The sequence below is a fragment of the Buceros rhinoceros genome, unplaced genomic scaffold (genome assembly GCF_000710305.1).
Source record: "Buceros rhinoceros silvestris isolate BGI_N320 unplaced genomic scaffold, ASM71030v1 scaffold5275, whole genome shotgun sequence".
In the NCBI taxonomy this organism is placed as follows: Eukaryota; Metazoa; Chordata; class Aves; order Bucerotiformes; family Bucerotidae; genus Buceros; species Buceros rhinoceros.
The window spans coordinates 36,404-54,831 of record NW_010411102.1 but is presented as its reverse complement, the minus strand read 5'-3'; the positions used below and the strand labels follow the sequence as shown (position 1 = coordinate 54,831).

The window sequence follows — 18,428 nt, the reverse complement described above, 5'->3', positions numbered from 1 at the left end:
TTCCCTGGCTCTCCAGAGGGGACTGCCTGGGAGGAAGGGAGGCCAGGACACCCCACACTTGGGAATCCTCACGGCTCCCCGCTCCACCCAGGGCAGCATTCCCGACACCCCCACAAACTACCACGCATCACATCCCTTCCTAGGGACAGAAAGCGGCTCCTTGTTTCCTCCTTCATGTCCATCTCACACACGAGAGACCACACACGAGCTAGAGCAGAGGTGACCGCACACAGTTAAATCCCACACGGGCACAGGGCAAAGCTGTCCGTCTGCACACGAGCTGCCTCTTCACACGAGGGACGCAGCACGTGCAAGACATGGCAGAGCAAAAATGTGCAAGCACACAAGGACCACGGCACCGCCACCACTGCCAGATCTGAACACCTTCTTCCACGTCAGAGCAGGCAGCAGATCTGCTCAGTGTTCCCCTCCCGCGCAGATCTAATTAAAATGAAAAGCTGCCGCACTCCCGGCCAGCGGCTCAGCCACAGCCAGCCATACAGTCCGATGCTGGGTGTAGACTTTACTGTCGGATACTCTCTAATCAGCTGAGCTGTTTTCTGGGCTGGGTTGTTTGGGGTTCTTTTGTTTCTGGTTTTATTTTTTTTTTCTTTCTCCTTTTTGTGGTTGTTTTGTTCAGGGTTACCCGGTGCTGGCAAGAGCTCTGCCCGGCTCCTGGGCAAATCACTCAAACCACAGTCAGTACATGCCACAGACAGAGAGTTTCCAGTAGAGTTCAATGTAATTGCTAGCATTTATCACCTTAATAGCCTAATGAAGGTGAGATGTAATTAGAAAGGGTGTCAACTGGAATATGGAGTTTGTTTTACAATTATCTATACAGCGAGTAACCACTGTCACAGAACAGTGCCTTTTAAAAACCTGGTAATATGTGGCATAAATGTTCATCGCAGGATGACTTAAAGTGACCCAAAGCTGCATTCTGTAATTGCTGCCTTTCCTCCTAAGTGCTTGAAAGCACATATGGAAAGATTGAGCCCCTTTGAAGGTGTTTTTTCCAACCAATGAAGATGGTTTATATCCATGCAACTGAGCCCATATAACTGTCACCTCAACATCATTCCCACTTGTAGAGCGATCAGCAGTGATTTTGCTTGAGTGATTTTTTTGTCTGTGTAAGCAAACTCAAATGAATGCAATGGTAACAAGAATTCCCAGCAGAGCCATTGCAAAAAAAAAAAAAAAAAAAAAAAAAAAAAAAATTCTCCAGAAGCACATATTGCACACAACAAGAACAAAAAAGAGGAATTAAAAAAAAGTTCTGATAATTAAAAGCCATTTAGGAAGTTGATTTCTTTTTGGTTTACTCAAAATACATGTTCATACCCAGGGCAGGGTGAGTTTTAAGCAGTTGACAGGATGGCTGACCCTTAGTTAAGGCAGAATGTTTAAAGGCATGAAGAACACTTCTCCTGGATAATGATCTCCCGCTGCTAAATAAATACGAGGGTTTGTTGCTTGATGGATATTGTGCAGTAAAGTAATGATAGCTGATCGTGCTGTTAGCAGATAGCTTAACACTGAGCGGGAGATCGGAGATTCCATCAGAAGCTTCCCGAGCCCAAAACCCACAGTACAAAGTATGACTCTCCTTAAAGAGCTAATCTTGCTTCCGAATAACAGAGTGTAGTTTTAATTTGCATAATCTTTTGAGGGCTGGTCGGATTACTGGAAGAGTGATTACCTTAGAGAAATAAGCCCTTTCCTCTACAGAATGGAAGTGCGGACTTTGGTACTTGGCTAATATCATGAGTGTACTCTAGTCCCGACAGCTTTTTCCAGAAGTTATAGCCGTAGGATTAATAACCTGTTGTACAGGCTTCCTTCTGACATTATCTAAAATGAATTTTAATTTACTGCAGAAGACTGACAAGAGGTAATGTTGAAAATTTTAACACAAAGAGTCAGAAACAGTGAAGATGTAGCCTGCAGCTGTAACAGTTTAGGCTTCACTCAGCCTTGCTTTAAGAGGAAAGCAGAAAGTCTCGGGCTTGCCCGTGAGATGCTCCCATTCAGTTCATCACGACAGGGTTCCCCTAGGTCTTACAAACCCATAAGTAGCTCTGCACAGAGCCTCCCCATTGCAGATGCAGCCGGGGGTTAGATGAGGGCAGATTCCTAAAGCACTCACAGATGACACCAGAAGTGCTACAAGCTACTTATCAGAAAAGGTTCCTGTCACTAGTCCACCATTTATCATTTGCACCAGACAGTAGGAAGCACTTGGGTCTTCCAGAAGCAGCATCCTAATAGCTACCAACTGAACCCCTTTCTGCACGATGTGACTAGCTATAGTGTTTTCTGAAGCGTGTGGTCACACTCTTAACTGAGCAGCAGAGTGACACTCCCAGCCTGGGCTTCATTTCCTAACCTAAATCACGCATATCACATCAAGGTGGCACTTGCTGTCATAGCGACATACAAATGGAGTTTATGAAGCTCCTAAAAATTCAGGTTGAGACCCGATCCCAACTTTCCCGTACTTTCTGTAGCCATCTGAATATACACAAAGAGGACATGAAAAAGGACCATTTCAGAGAGGCACCATTTTGCACTCACCTTGCAGGGTTTTTGGTGCCTCCACAAAGAAGAGGTAGCAGCTCAGGTACTCTCTTTCATTTGGTCAAATGAACATAGTTCTTCGATATCCTCAGAAGAAAGTCTTCCTGTGTACAGTTATATTGCAGCAGACAATTGGACTTTTCATTTGGGGATCGTGTACTTATTTTCCGTGTGGACATCTCATACATGAGAATCAGCATAGATTGCTCCAACAGGTGGGAGCCTGCAGAAGTGAGAGCCTGCTATAATGTGGAGGCCATATGATGACAGTGATGGCTCAGAGAAAGTGATGCTGCTAAATGCAGCAATTAAACAGTAATGATATAATTAATGCAAAAATTATGCATGGCTCAAATCCAAACTATTGGAGTGCAAGAGGTATTCATCAGGCCTAGATGAAAATGATTCATGTTGAGATTATATCAAATCTGCTTTTATGACTTGATCACGGATAATGGTTACAGGGAATTCAGGGAACAGTGACAGACTAAGTTCATCAGTAGAAGGAGCTGCTGGGAATGGCAATGAAACACAAAAGGACCCTAAATTTGATTGGACAAATTGAACACTGAAGGCGAGGAGAGCTGAACTAGTCTTGCTGTAGCAAGACCCTTCAGATCCATGCCCCAGACCAACAGCAGATATCAGGCCCCACACAGCCAGATACAAAGACTGGCTTCAGCTGCCAACACATTCAAATGGCCATTTGATGTGTCCCCTTCCAAAACACACAACAAGAAACAGGACCAGAGAAGTCAACTGGTGCCTTTCACTTTTTACAACGTAACCTTCGGTGAAGAGCAGGTTTAAAGACCAGCATTAACTCTGCATAACACACATCCCACATTTCCAGTCCAGTATATTCACAAATCCCTAATGTGAGAAATGAAGGAAATTACTTGAAAGTGACATGATGAAATTTGTGTAATATTGCTTAAACTTCAGAAATCATGTAATCCCAGATAGCTCGTTAAAAAGGGTGCAAGTTAAAAGTAGTCTGGCGTGTTTGCTCCGCACCTACGCCAGCTCTGAGCTCATTCTGCAGCTTAACTTCTAAATTTTGAAAATCCAACTTGCCACATTTCAAGATAACTCCCATCAGAGCCATTAGAATGACATGTTAAAAATATGGCTGAGAAAGTCTCGTAAACTGCGAAGAAAAGATTTTTTTGGTGATGTTCAAAGCCAGTTGTGGCAACCCACGAATGCAGACTGTCACATCAATCAGATGGAAGCGCCCAGAAACTCCTTCCCACATTTAGACTGTTTCTTTGATTGCCATTTGATCGCGCAGCAACAGCAGAACTGCAGAACGTTGAGAGTTGTATGGCTGTGCTTCAGGTTGAGAGCGTTGCCTGTTTGTTGGTCCTACAGAAACCCTTTGAATTTTCAAATCCAGACTGAAAACGTGGCCAACCCCAAGCCTTTCCCATAAATCCAGCTTGAAATATAAGTGGTAGTTTACTGGAACTCTATTATTTATGCTTCCATACTGGGGACCTTAATGCAGCAATAAATAAAACCAAAATGTTTGTTGTGTATTACCATACATTTTACTGATTGGTCTTCCTACGGACAAAGACAGAGGTCTCAAGGAAAACTGAAGGACTCTGAGCAATCTCTAGACTGAAAATACACAGTGCACACCAGAAAGCAGTCTAGTTGCTAAAGCAGAGTTTTTCCTGAGTGTTTCTTGTACCACGGCCCACATCCAATCAGTTTTAACTAATCCCTCTGTGCTGAACCCAGAATCCTCTCTCTGCTTTCTTACCAAGTTACTGGGATGAAGACACTAGAGAGTTTTGAGAGTCAAAATTAGCAGCTATATCCTCCAGTAACTTAAAAAAAATTCAGTTTATGTGGCTCTAGCTGAACATAGAAAGCCCCGAAGTCCACTAAAGTGGACCCAGTATATTGTGTTCATGCAAGCATACAATATATCGGCCGTTTGGTTTTATGAATGTACCTTGTTTGGTGTCTAAGGAGGAGTAATTGTTTTCCATTTAGACTGAGGAGTCTACTGCTTAATAATAAATACACTCCTGACATTGTTAAATGATAGCCTGCTTCTAATAAACCCCATGCTGATCCATGTGTTGTTAGAGTGGGTAATTCATCTTCCTGGGCTGTTAAAACTTTAGCTGGGATTATAGAGACAACATGAATCAGACACGATCAGCATGTCCCCTGCTGGTTTGCTCATTTTCTCCCCATAACAAAATAACGGCTAGTTTTCTCTTTGTGTTGCAGATCTTGTTATTAGTTGATTTCATTATTAATTGCTCCTAAGGCTTGGGAGGCCTCGTCAAGGCACATACATACAGGATCCTCGTGGCCCACAGCCAAAGCCCACTACACTTCCACGCCTGTGCTTCTCCCAAGCTACTTGGTATCAAGTTCAAATCCCTTTGTGCTGCTGAGTAAAGAGCCTGCAGCCACACTCTGACTCCACGAGAATGAACGGAGTGCTCCAATTTTTTCCTTGATTTTCTACCAGAAGAAAGAAAGAGGGAAACCAAGGGGGGCGGGGCAGGAGGAGAACTGTATTATCCTCAGATCTAATTATGGCCTCAATATCTCCCGAGGATTGGGCTTTATGAAGTGGTTCATAAAAACCCTCCTTGTCATCATGCCCACTAATACCCTTTGATCTCATGCGCTGATGAGGGCTTGTTTGAGTCATTTTAAATTAGTGGAGAATATGCAACAAGTAGGCTGCAGGATGCCCCAGCGAGCCAAGTGCCAGAGAAAGAGCAGCCTCCAAGGAGCAACCTGCAACTGCCTGAACAGATCTGGCTTCTCGCTCCATCCAGGTCTCACCAAAGGTAAATGGGCTCCCACTGGCTCTGCTGAGGTTGGCATCAGTTCCCCCAGGAGCAGGCGCGTCACACCAGGAAGATAGAGCACACGCAGGGCATGCAGAGCTCACCACCAGCAACCTTCCCCAAGCTATCACTGCGAGCCTGGGTAGATGGGGCTCCCCGGGCCCCAGCACAACCCTGCACGCTTGAGCACACAGGACACCATGCAGAAAGCAGAGCTTTTAACTTCCCATTAAAACAGCTCAGGACTAACCTTTTAAATCACAGATGGGACAGCGCATAGAACCTTCCTACCCATCCACAGCTGCTACTATTATTATTTGCCACAAAAAGCTGAAGTCAGGTTAAGGGCATATTCTTTTTCTTCCACCAGTCCAGCTACTTATTACAAAATCCAGTTCAAGCACCATGAATTTCTACTTTCCCTTCTAGATGCTTACGCTCTCAGGCACCTTTTGACAAGTGCCATTAATTGTTGTGATACATGAATATGGGACTTTTCAGTTCCACAGCTGCATACAGGCAGCTTTGTGCTGAGGGAAGAGAGGCAACAATTCCAGCCAGGAGCTGCACTGCAAATACACCTACATCTCCAGTACCACAGGAGTGTCCCAAGCCCTGAAACCTCTTAGATATCCTAAAAATAAGATGTTAGCATACATTAGAAAAAAGCTATTACAAAAGACTGAGATGAGGAGGAGAGAAGGAGGGAGGGAAAGGTGGTGGTTTTGTTGTGGTATTTTTCTTCATGCTTTTCCCTTTAAAGCATATACTCTGTTTTGCTCTGTTCTGGGTTGGCTGCCAGAGTAGCTAAACAGTCACCATCTGAGGACCAGACTGGAAGGACAGAACTGGCCAAGGAGGGGAGAAGAAAAACGTAAGACACTGAATCTACCCAGAGAAAAAAGCAAGCTGCATCTATGACCCTCCAGAGCCAGCACTTGCCAATCAGCCCAGGAAAAACCTCACAGACCAGCCTGCTGCCTCCTGAAGGCAGGGGGAGCAGCCTGGTATCTTATTTGCATGGTAAGTCCTCAAAGCAGAGGGAGCTGCCTCACTTGCCCTGGTAATATGCTCTGGGCTACACCAGCAGGCCTCACGACTCCGGCTGGAAACACGATACACCTGTCCTGAATTAGAGAAGATAGGTTTATCTCATTGCAAAGCCAGCTCACGGATGGGTAGAGATCTGATCAGCTGTAAAAAATTCCTTTTATTGTGCAACTTGTTATTCACGGTAGGGTGAAAATGGCTTCAAAGGTGATCCTGTGCACTCTGAGGGATATCTTCTTATATCTAATGTAGTTTATACAAACCAAATTGGTTTTTGCTTCAAACATCTCTCTGCAGAAGAAAATCAATTTCAAGATGCAATGGCTGTGATCTTTCAAGCTAAGGATCCATTGCAAACATACCAACCATTTGGTAGCGCAAAGCTGCAGAGAAAGGCCAAATAATGCACATTATCAACATACGTGCCGTGTCCAAATCAAGGTTTCACTTCCAAGGCACTGAATAATCCATTGCCACTCTAACAATAGTTTCACTAACAGAAAGGAAAATACGTTGTGACCAGATAAGGAAATTTCTTTTAACCCCTACAGCATTCTGGGCCAGCCATTTCAAGTCACTGAACCAGTTTTCAGTCAGAATAAAAAGCCCCGAAAGTGCAAGGTGCTGACCTGAGATCCACTTCTCTGCACCCTTGGGAGGAGGTGCTTCATGCTCAGATGATTTGTAATGTCCTTAGTTACTCCCTAACCTCACCTGACCTGCTGCAGCGGCAGCCTCATACCTCCACAATTTATTGTGCATCTTGTGAACCACCCCCATCTTGCCCTCCCTCCACACTCTTGTGTCAGTTAAATTACCTGCCAGGGCTTCCCACCACTGCCAAACCTCCAGGAAAACTCCTTTTCACCTTGACTTGTGCACAACCCTCTCCAGATCAATGCCCCAAGGATTAGGAAGTAGAGGAAAGCAGCCTGAGGATAAGGATTAGGAGGACTCTGTTCCAACGCTGCATGCTCTTTTGCTTCTCGTGAGATGATCATTGCTGTGTGTCTCCTTGTTGTCAGCAGCCGTGGGCAGCTAAACTCCAGCAAAACTTGTAATAGCTACCTAAATTGTGTTGGCTTAGCCCAAGAGGGTTAGAGCTAATGCTAGTAATACCCTTGAATCAGGTTGTGGTGCAGTGTAGATGTTGGGTCTGACTCTGCATTTAGAGAAAACAATCATCTTTGCTAGAGAAAAAAGGCTGGATGTCCATGGGGATGACCCATGGAATTGTCAGCAGGATCAGAATTAATGAAAACTGCTCAAAGTGCTTCTAACATTGATTCATCTAAACACATTTCAATTGCAAGAACAGCACTGCCGTACCAGGATGCTGACCTCGATTCAAATAGGCTCAGGCAACTTGTCCAAAGCTGAGCGGAGGTGGCATGACATTGTATCTGCTACAGAGACACACAGAGCTCATTATGTGCCTCCGTGGTCAACGTTAGTTGGGACCATGTGGTGTTGTTTAATACCTGATACAAGCACAGCTGCTCTGAAGGACCACAGGAGCTCTGCAGAGTGACACGCTCTTTTCTGTCAGAAAACAGGACCGGGGAGACTTTGCTCAGGCGCAGCGTTACAAACCTGACCCCGTGGTAAACTCTGAATTACTGGGGCTGAATTTGCAGCTCTCTCGGGCAAAGCACAGCTGCTCCAACCCACAGCCAGGAGGTCACACTGCCAGTTTGCAGAGGGTCCTGCTGCAGCATTAAGGTGCCTCATGTGCTGAGCGTCCTGGAAAGGACTCCCTGCTGCAGCAGAGACAGCTGATGCCCTACAGGGGAAACAACCCCTTCTCTCACAATGCGTAAACCTAAGAAATTTTAAACCTAGGAAGACTTGTATAAACTTGACCTTTAGATGGGAGTTTGCTTCCTCCCATGACTCGCAGTTTGAGTGGTGGGAATAGGCTAGTCGGGACACTTCTGTCTGCAATCAGCTCTCAGCCCAAGGTAAGAAAGCTTGGGTCACAGAGAGTAGAGGAAAAAAATAATGTTGACAATCAGTAAATTTGTTCACACTTAAGGCCTCTTTTTTCCACCCTTCTCTCACAAATAACCCTAAACAGATTTCTACTGACCTGCAGACTCCAAATCCTTTCAGCCTGGGAACAGTCCTGATTTTGCAGTATCTTTATTACATGTATCAGGTGATAGACAAGCTTTCAATGCTCCTTTCCCTTTTTTTCCTCCTTGGTTGGTTGTTTTTACGATTGAATTTAACCCTGTACAGTACCAATGACTTTTCTGGAAACTTCTTTCACATAAGTAAGTCACAGGGAAATGAGAGTTATTACTCATTGTGACAGACAGTTAACAAGATAGACAAGTGCTTATGCAAAACCAAACTTTGAAACTCAGTCATGTGTTCTTTTGTATGTCACACACAACCAGCTTGGGAACGCTTAGTGGCCAAATAATACCAGAGAAAGCAAAACAGCCCGCTCTACCACAAAAGCGGCATTCTTACCCGCAAATTCATGTTGCTTTTGCCAGCTCTAAGCTAAAATGCAGCTCAGCTCGAAACTTAATTAGACTCAGGTGGAGAGGTAGTAGCTTGTAACAGGTTTTTATTCTTACAAGGTTCTGAAGGCACATCCAGTGAATAACAGAACAGTGGAAATATAGAAAACATCCATAAATCTGGAATAATTCCACTGGATTTCAGCCTTTAAGTCTCAATGTAAGATGGACACCTATACCAGCTTCCTTAAAATCTTCAGTCATCTAAAGCAGACATGTAGTACTAAAACCAGAGCTGGACTGATCATTCAAAACTAATTTAGCCAGAACATTAACGAGCTACAGTTTCCTCCTGCTGCTTGCGTGTAATCTGCTTGGTTTTGGCTTCCTTTACCACTCTACAAACAACTCCAGCCCATAGCTTTTAACTGAAGCTTTTAAGATTTGAAATTGGAGCAGTGCGGATCCTATTGCACGGTTGTGATCCGAGTCCAAGCCATGAACAATAGCAGTCTGTTACACTATGGACGCTGGTTTGCTTAGGACAGTGTGGTGAGTTGACCCTGGCTGGCAGCTAAGTCCCTACCCAGTCAGTCACTGACTCTCCACCAAACAGGATGGAAGAAAAGAATCAGAAGGGCAAAAGTGAGAAAAACCTGTGGGTCAAGATAATGACAGCTTAATAAGTGAAGGAAAAGGAAAGGAAAAAAACCCAACCAAGGGGTGCAAAGGCAGTCACTCACCATCTGCAGACTGTTGCCTTGCCAGTCTCTAAGCAACACCTATTGTGGAAAATAACCCCCAGTTTTATTGCTGAGTGCAACCTTACATGGTATTAGCCATCTCTTTGGTCAGTTTGCTGCTGTCCCGGCTGTGTTCCCTCCCAATTTCTTGCCCAACCCTAGCCTACTTTCTGGGGCAGCAGTGAGAGATGTAGAAGGCCTTAAGACTGTGCAAGCACCGCAGTAACTAAAATATTGTTCTGTCTTATCAACACTGTTTCGGTCACCAGTCTAAAACACAGCACCATACAGGCAGCTATGAGGAAAATTAACTCCATCTGAACCTGACCCTAATCAGGCAGGTAATAACAGCCCATGGAGCTAACTCCTGAGACTGCCAGTCCATTGCCAGTCTCGTACTGCTGGTATTGCATGCAACAAAAACTAATACTTGGCTTTCTGCCTGTTCAAAACACCCAGACTTCACTAATAGTTTGGGAAACTGAGGCAGGAAAAGGAAGAAAGCTATCCCAAGTCTCTCCTAGAAGCAGAAGAAGGGATTAGCATTTGGGGCTGGTGCTTGTCTCAAACCACAGTTCTCCACTCTTCATCCACCAGCCCCACTTCCTTATTGCTTCACTGGGTAATCAAACATCTCTGAACCCAGTTTCCATCTCTTTACTACATTGGGACGTTGCACGCTGAGGTTCCAAGCATTGACACTATGTGTTGTTATCTCATAGTACTGTGCTGGTACAGAGTGAGGATGAGCACAAAATACCCGGAGATCACATAAGCAGCAAGGTGGGGACTGCCAGACTTCCCCAGCCCAACTAAAACCAGAGAGATTTGTTCTCACTGGAACACTGATCTCCTTCAGGAAAGAAGGGGAAGTCTAAGGTGCTTTTTGGAGGTTTGGGGGTGGTTTTGTGCTTTTTTTTTGTTTCGCATAGCCTTGGTTGGCTCTTTAAAAGGCAGTAGTAGTTCTAGCCCTGAGTTTCCCGCGCTGCACCTGATTTTCCCAAGGCACAAGAAGTGACTTACCTGGAGATCATAAAGGCTGTCATGAAGCTCAACAGCCAGGATTAGAACTATATTTTCTATTTTATCTTCTATTCTTTCAAGTCAGTGCAAAATGTAACCAAAAAGCATTACTACCTAAAGACATTAGGGCTTAAGAGGTATAGGCATAGCAGCCCATCGAGATACACCTATCAATGTCACTGTATCTGTTCCCAGCATGATAATAAAGGTCTAGGCAAATAACAAAGCAAAAAAGGTTCAGATGTCTCCAGTGAATTTTAACAAGTGAAACAGACCTAAAGGTACGAGTGGGATTTCAGCAGCAGATAACCTCTGCCCTGACACCATGCAAGGTCTCTTTGCAGGGACGCTAAGCAGAGGGTTTGCTAAATGCCATACCTGGGGCTAACTCTGGACTGTCTGTCCATTGCCTGCTTATATAAAGTTTCCCAGGAGTCAGGCTGATGCCCTCAGGCTTCTTTGAAAACATTGCTCATCCGTAGGGCTAATCTCATTTCCTGGACCATGAAATAAGCTGTAGTCTTGCAGACGATAGTTGCAAGACACAATCACCAGTTATCACCAGTTTGTTGAGTGGCTGTTGCTTCCCAGGTCTGTCAGGTACTTGGCAGCTTTTGGGCCTGCAGGAGACCTAGCTGACCGGTGCTACTCCCACATGCAGCAAGGTAGCTGTTTCTGCAAATGCAAAGAAGAGAATTACCTGTTTAGAGAGCTTTGGCTGCCAGCAGAGTGGATATTTTTGGCTTCAGTGGAAAATAACAAAGCTAGATAGGTCCGAGGTCCTGCTCAGAGTGTACCTGCCAGGTGCTGGACTTCAAAACAAATGCCAAGTCGTTCGTCTCTTCAGATTTTCAGAATGGAAGTGCCAGCAGCTGGGCAGTCCCAGGGTGTAGGCACAGTACAAGTGTGAACACGTCAAGCTTCCAGCTCTTGGGAGCTGCTTTCCCTTGTAAGCACTAGACAGGGAATTACTACCTCTTGCCTGTCATCACCAGTGTGAACAGTAGGTGTGATATTTCCTGGTTCAAGTAAATAGAAGGAGCCCAAGGCCACTACCTTTCTTTGTGAAATGGGACCATTCCATTTTAAGTACTTCCTTTTGTTTCATGCAAAGTGATGACATGGAAACAATGCCATCTCCCACCATGAAATGACAGCTTGCTCTAGCCCTTTCAGAACAGAAGCCCTTGAAGCTTGCACCAAGGGAGCTTGATGAGGTTAGCAATCACTGCAGCACATGGAAAGCATTTCTACTCTGTGACCTTTTGTACACAAAGAGTTACACTGCCTCTAAAGCCAAGGGAGATCTACACATAGGGCTTTCTCCCAGCACTGAGAGGAGAAACTGAGGCAGTAAACCCTGAAAGCCAGCACTTTATTCACAAAGAGATGTTGAGAGCACTTGAAGGCTCAAAGCTTATGGTATTTTACCTATAGTTTGCCGCACAGTAAACAAAGGACAGGATTTTCATTAAACCCTAGCTTTTTCAGAGACACAAACTCGTTATTTTTTTCAGGTTACACTGCAGAAGTTCTCTTTGAGAGCTGTTACTATACAAGAGCTCCGTGCCCAGCTCTTGGTGATTCACTGCCTGTTACCTGTTGCTGTAGTGGGAGCTGCTCTGAACGACAGGCTGGAAAGGGCCTTCCAGTCTTCTCTTCCTAAGATCCCTTCTGAGGTCATCTTCTCCTTTGGCAGTCACCTCACTCCCACAGAGTGATAGATAGCACCTGACATGATCTCCAGTTAATGACTTATCGCGCCAATAGCTGAAAACATCATTTCTGCCAAGTCTGCCTATGCTAAATAACTTTGGGAGAGAGGTATTTTGTGACCCAGGGTTCCCTGCTCACAGGTGTGACCAGGGGAATCCCAAACCTTTTCTTCAGTACTTCATATCTTCGGCTATAAGACACCTGGGAAGCAAAACCAGGTAATATCCCTTTCTCAGAGCCGTCTCTAGTTTTAATTACCTCCTCCGTTTCTTGAACAACAGCACTTCATGGGAGTGCCCTCTTCTGTAGTTGGGAAATTGGGAAACAGAAATTATGACACAGTTACCTTCAATTACCAAAAATATTACTTTTATGGAAGAAAAGTGAAAATATGTCTTATTCCAGATCCGAAGCAGTAAGAGATTACAGAGGAGTTTTCAGTGACCGAGGCTCACCCACGGCCTTCAGAGAGGAAAAATAATGATGTTACTGCCTTTCCTCCCAGCTTTGCAGCAATTTATATACTTCAATCTCACACGCTGAAACCTCTGTTTGCTTGGACTTTGGAGATTCAACAACTCCCATGCGCAGTCAGCACAGAGCAGAATTCTCCCATTATTTGCTTGTCTGATCCTGCCCACAGCCATAACTGACTGCCCTGCCTCTGAATATGCAACATGTCCATTGATCAGATACAAATTCGAACGTGCAACACAGTTCCACTCATGCTGTCTGCAGAAGACAAACTCATCCACAGCAATAAAAAGTGCAAAGATAATTCAGTGTTTTCCACTTGATCCCAGGCAATGTTTCTTAGCATCCCTCGGCACATCCCTCCTTGCGCACCTGCCTCACTCCCAAAAGCTATTGAGATGCTTGTTTAGCTGAGTCCAAGTTTCCTTTGGGTCTCCAGGGCTCTTCTACCTCTGTTTTCAAAGAGATTAATCAGTACTGTGCACACTGAACTTCTGTAGGACCCACCGCAGAAGCCCCCATATCCCTCTACAACATCTCAAGTTTGGTTTTTTTGCCATCCCTTCTCTTTGAATGTATGACCACCAATGCCAATTCCAGCTGCAAGTCTTGCAGACAACATCTGTTGTTCAATCTGGAGCACCATGTCCTTATTTTCATCTGAGTGATTCTTCCCCTGTCCCATAGTACACAATGACCCGTAATGGTTTTGCCTTTGAGCTCCATCTGGTGCATCTTGGCTGCAAGTAGCAACGCCTCAGTGCCCATCGCCACTGTGTAAGTCCTCCAGCAGGTCAAGACATCACCATGTCCCAGCGCTGACTCATGGCTGTGCTCTCACAAGGGTTGATGACAAGCTCTTTGGTACTTTCATTCGTGTCCCCAATTGTCTCAGTGTCCAAACAGAAGCGTGAAGCTATGTGTTCAATGCGTGAACCAACTTTACTCCATCGCTGAGGAGAGAGACACACGAGAGGAGAAACAGGGGTGAACAAGCTTCCTCCTCATCATGCTTTTACTATACTGTTCCAGCATCAAGGGGACAATAGTCACTAAGCCTTTGTGGCCTGATGCTGGGAAGTACAGGGTCCCCAAACCCACAGCGAGCAGAGCACACGCTGAGCACTTCTCCCATCAGAAACACACTCATTTAAGCTCAGCCTCTGCCTGAATTCAGGGAGGTAATACATTACTAACAGCTTCTTCCCCAGGTCACTGGTTCAAATGCCGGCTCGATGATTAACTGCAGAGAAATGCTAGCATCTGCTGGCTGACTGGCAGCCCGTGTGAACTAAATTGCCAGTTTTGGTTTGACTTCTGCAGTTAAGTATCCAGATCACCGCTCGCACTAATAGACATCCCTATCAACACACTCATTTAAGAGGCAAAGGGCTGAACAGGCCAGAGTCCACACTCCCAGATAGACTGCGCTTCCCAGATGAAGTCAGAGCCCGTGGGTGATTTGATGTGCGGTAATACTATGCTGAAAGAAAGGGAACTTTGAAGAAAACGGGGATCAACGAGAGGGCTCACCTGCTTGTTGTCACCTTCTTTGCAAGGTGACAGCAGCACCTGGGAACCGGGGAAGAGGGTGTACACAGACAAGCACAGCTGCTGCTGGCGGACATGGTGGTTGTATGTGTACGTCCATTCCTGCAAAGGGGAAGAAAAAGAAAGGAGGTGAGAGATCAGGGTTGATTCTTGGTACTCTTCACTTGGAAAGCGAACACTTTGGCTTGGATCCTGCCACCTCTGAAACCAAGCACAAACCTCACGGACCTCGAGAGGCACCAGGACAGGTCATGAGGATGTTTCTAGCCTTCTCAAAACTCCAGCTGTCATAGGGGGACAGCACGTACGAAAGAAAATGTCTACAAAGCTGCCGGAAATAGTTCACAAGGCAAGGGATTTCGTAGCCAGAACTGGGCTGCAGTTGGGGAACAGGCGGTTGGAAAAACAGCAAGAGAGGCAGAAATGTGCAATCCTCTTTGTCTGAGGAAGAGCAGCAGAAATACTTTGCAGCTGGCAGTGTGAAAAAGGAAGAAATACATAGCAAATGTTTGCAACTTCCAGGATTCTGTTTCCAAATGCTACAAAAATCAGGGGTAAAGCTCTGCTTTATATCAAAGAAGTGGGATCAAACTCCAAACGTTTGCTATGACCACTGCTATTCCTGCTCCTCTGGGCTGTCTTGCAGGTTTTTTTCTCCCGCTGCTTTTCATGTTCACCTGCTCTTTATCAGCTTCTCAGCCCAAGAAGTAATCTTGGGGGGGGCAGATAATTCATCCTTGTAAAGCTGACCATACAACATGGGCTCTCTGGGATCATCCTCTTTTTCACTCATGGATGTTCTTCTCGGAAGAAAAAGGAAAGTAACTAATAGTTTGACCATGATTTCAGAATGTGCTAGACAAAGCATCCTGCACGTACAGATACACTGGTTAGCCCAGGAGTATTTCACAGAAGTTTACTCCAACTTTTACTCCAGTTGAACATTTTCTGTCATTCACCTCTGCTCATATTACCCAAAAGCACCTCCTGAGGATGTGAGCCTGCCCAGGCAAGGCATGTCTCCCTGCTATTTCTCTGTGTACTCGAGCAGTCAAGAGCTGCTTTGGCTTACAGGAAACCACAGACCATGCCTTTCCATAACCCCAGAGAGTGACTTCAGGAACAAGTGTTTTGCTTGTAACGTTGTGCGAGCATTAACATGAAAATCAGAAAGAGCAGGGAGGGGAAGGGGTGTCTGAGGGCCTCTAGCCAGGGTGCAAAGCAGGAACAGCGCCTGCTGTGGAAATGGCTTTGAGATAGCAGTCAGGCGAGCAGGTTGCCGAGGCACGGCAGGGCAGGTGAGCAGGACCGGAGGACAAACAGCAGGCTGGTTTCACCAGCAGAGCACAATAACCACGCTGGAGAGAACAAGGCTGGGGAGGAAGAGGGTTTCCACAGCAGGTCCCAAGGGCCAAGGCAAATGCTTGGACAGGGTCCAGGCTATATGAGAACTGGAAGGCTGCTGTGAAAGAGAAGGTGCAGAGAGGAAGCACAATGGTTGTTAGCTCGGATGAGAGGAGTCAGAGCTCCAGGGAGAGTGAAGTGAGCAGGGCTGTTGGTAGTAGAGGAGAAGGCAGTGCTCAAACATATGGCAGTTAGGCTGGGTGTGGAGTAATGAAGGGTAAAAGGCACTCCTGGGAGGGTGCAACCCCTTCTGGGTGCCGGAGGAGGAAGTGAAGAATGGCTGCCCCAGCCTCAGAGCCTGGATGCCTGTAGCTCCTGCTGACTGAATGGTGGAGGCTTTGGGTTGCATTAGCATGAGTTATTACAGCAGGGAAACACTTCCACCCCTTTGATATTTGTCACTGTCAGCAGCTCTAACTCCTCTCTTCAACTTCAAAACAGATGGCTACAGGCATTAAATTCCTGGGAATATAAATCCCACTTCATTCAGGTTCTTAGCCACCTGGAAGGGAAAACACACTTTTGCACAGCAGATCCAGACCCGCAAGGACTCCACACTGTGATCCTCACACCCTGCGCTTCTTAGCCTGCTACTCCCCACCGGGTAACGGAAACCAAACCTGGTTTTCTGAACAGCCTGCCCACAGGCATCTCAGCAAGAACGGCCCAGGATTTCAGCACACAACAAGCATTCATTTTCAAACCCATAGTCTGCACCTAAAGAGCCTTCTGGCAACTAATTCTTCTTTGTTAGATGGAACAGAGTTTACCTGATCCTAGAGCAAACACGGTCCAGACATCCCAACCATGCATGATGTCAGCTGCTGTGTAAACCACCAGCCTGGGAAATCAGGTGCCAAATTAGTCCTGCATCTGTGAAGAACCAAACCCTACAGGGGAAAGCTCCAACACCTGTTCTTGGCACCTGCACTGCTTCAAGCTGCTTTGAAAACCTGCTTTACATTTTTAACCAATTGTTTGTCATTTTAGCTCAGGATAGGGCTGGAGCTGCACCAGTGAGGCTCCTCAGCAGCAGCAAGTTAATCTTGTAACTTGTGTTTATGTTGAATCCCCCAAACTAACTCATAGTTAACTAACTCAGGCCATAGGACTTGGGGTTTTTTGCTTTGACGTCTTAACCTGCTTGCTTCGCTGAGTCACCTCACGGAGGACTGCTCTTCCCAAAGGTTCTCCACGCTTTTTTTCCAGGCCAGGCTCTGTTCAAGCCTTCACAATATTCACATCCTCTCAAGGGAGGATCATCGTCTCATTCAGCAAAGTCCCATGGGATAGACAGGGTAGCCGCCTCTCCCAAGCTGTTGTTCATCATAAGAAGTGAGGCTTTCAAAGCTAGAAGATGCATCAGTTTGACAGCTGACATCGGATCTTCCCCTCTTGCCCCCAGGCTGTCCTGCCACTGTCTGTATCTAACCTGACAGATTTTTCACACGGCTCTTCTACTTTGGCAGCATGGCTCTTTATGGAAGCCAGTCCTGTTGAAAATGTTTTATCCAATTCTAATCATGTCGTCTCTTTTCAGCCCTAGATAAAAGCCAAAGAAAATTATGCAGAAAATGAAGAAATTCTGGGGTAGGGGAGAAGTCACTTGAACATCACAGAATCCATTAAAAATTTTGAGTTAAAATGCAGGCAAATGGCCATGCAAATTTTTATCTTATCCTATCACTTCCCTTATTTGTATAAGTTGGGATGAAAATTCTTTTTTTTTCTTTTTCTCATGAGAAACCACTTTATCTGCTAAACTGTGGCACACTGAGCACTCACATGGACTGCACAGCAGTAACAGCTGCAGAGCTTCCCACCCCAGAGGTTGCGGCGGATGGGGCAGCCCAGGGTAGTCCTAAGAAGAGATATCTTCAAGGAGCCAACGTAGCTTCAGGGCTGCAGACTGGCCTGAAGAGATGTCAACAGCGTTTAGAGCTGATGCCGGCACCAAGAAAACACAGACATATGAGGTGAAACTGAGATCAAGGTTTCCTGCTTTTTCAAACACAAAGATGAAGTGGTGATGCATCAAAGAGGGTGGACTGGGAGAGCAGAGCTACCAGCTGCACACCACAACCAGCAATCCCCTTCCTCTGAACCCTTGGCCAACACTATCCCTGTCTGAGGTTGTGACTATTTTTCAAGGCTTTAGCATCATTTGAGCAGGCACCTGTCATTATTACTCAGCATCACTGTGAATTGAGGAAATTATTTTAAAATGTGACCTTTGGCTTGATGTAGCCTGGCTAGCAAGAGAAAGAAGCCCCTCAGCCTAGCAAGGAGCAGCCCCATGGGAGCCTAGCATTACATTTACGAGCTGTACAATGCACTACTACCAAGCAAGAGGTCACCCATACCCTAAAGCTGGGGCAGCAGCCAGGGAAAAATGTTTCTGAAGAAGCTGGGAACAACCTCAGCCCTCAATTATCTTTTTAAAATCACAGGGATGGATTTCCCACGGCACGCGACTACATGGGTCACCTAAGGATACCAAAGTGCTGCACTCATCGGAAGGCCCTGGGATGCAACTAGCACTTATACAGATCTCAGGAGAGAGGAAAGCAAAGTACAAAAGGTGCCCG

General features: G+C 45.7%; 1 protein-coding gene across 1 annotated transcript in view; it reads right to left on the bottom strand.

Annotated features, from left to right (window-relative positions):
* Positions 1 to 13,679: 13,679 nt before the first annotated feature.
* The window catches only part of GALNT14 (polypeptide N-acetylgalactosaminyltransferase 14), a gene marked incomplete at its 5' end in the record, with an annotated part of 39,152 nt that continues 34,403 nt past the window's right edge, over positions 13,680 to 18,428 (bottom strand). Inside the window, 2 exons of the mRNA XM_010135876.1 lie at positions 13,680 to 13,838; positions 14,419 to 14,538. Of these exons, the coding sequence (XP_010134178.1) occupies positions 13,680 to 13,838; positions 14,419 to 14,538 (279 nt within the window). The remainder of the gene's footprint in view (positions 13,839 to 14,418; positions 14,539 to 18,428) is intronic.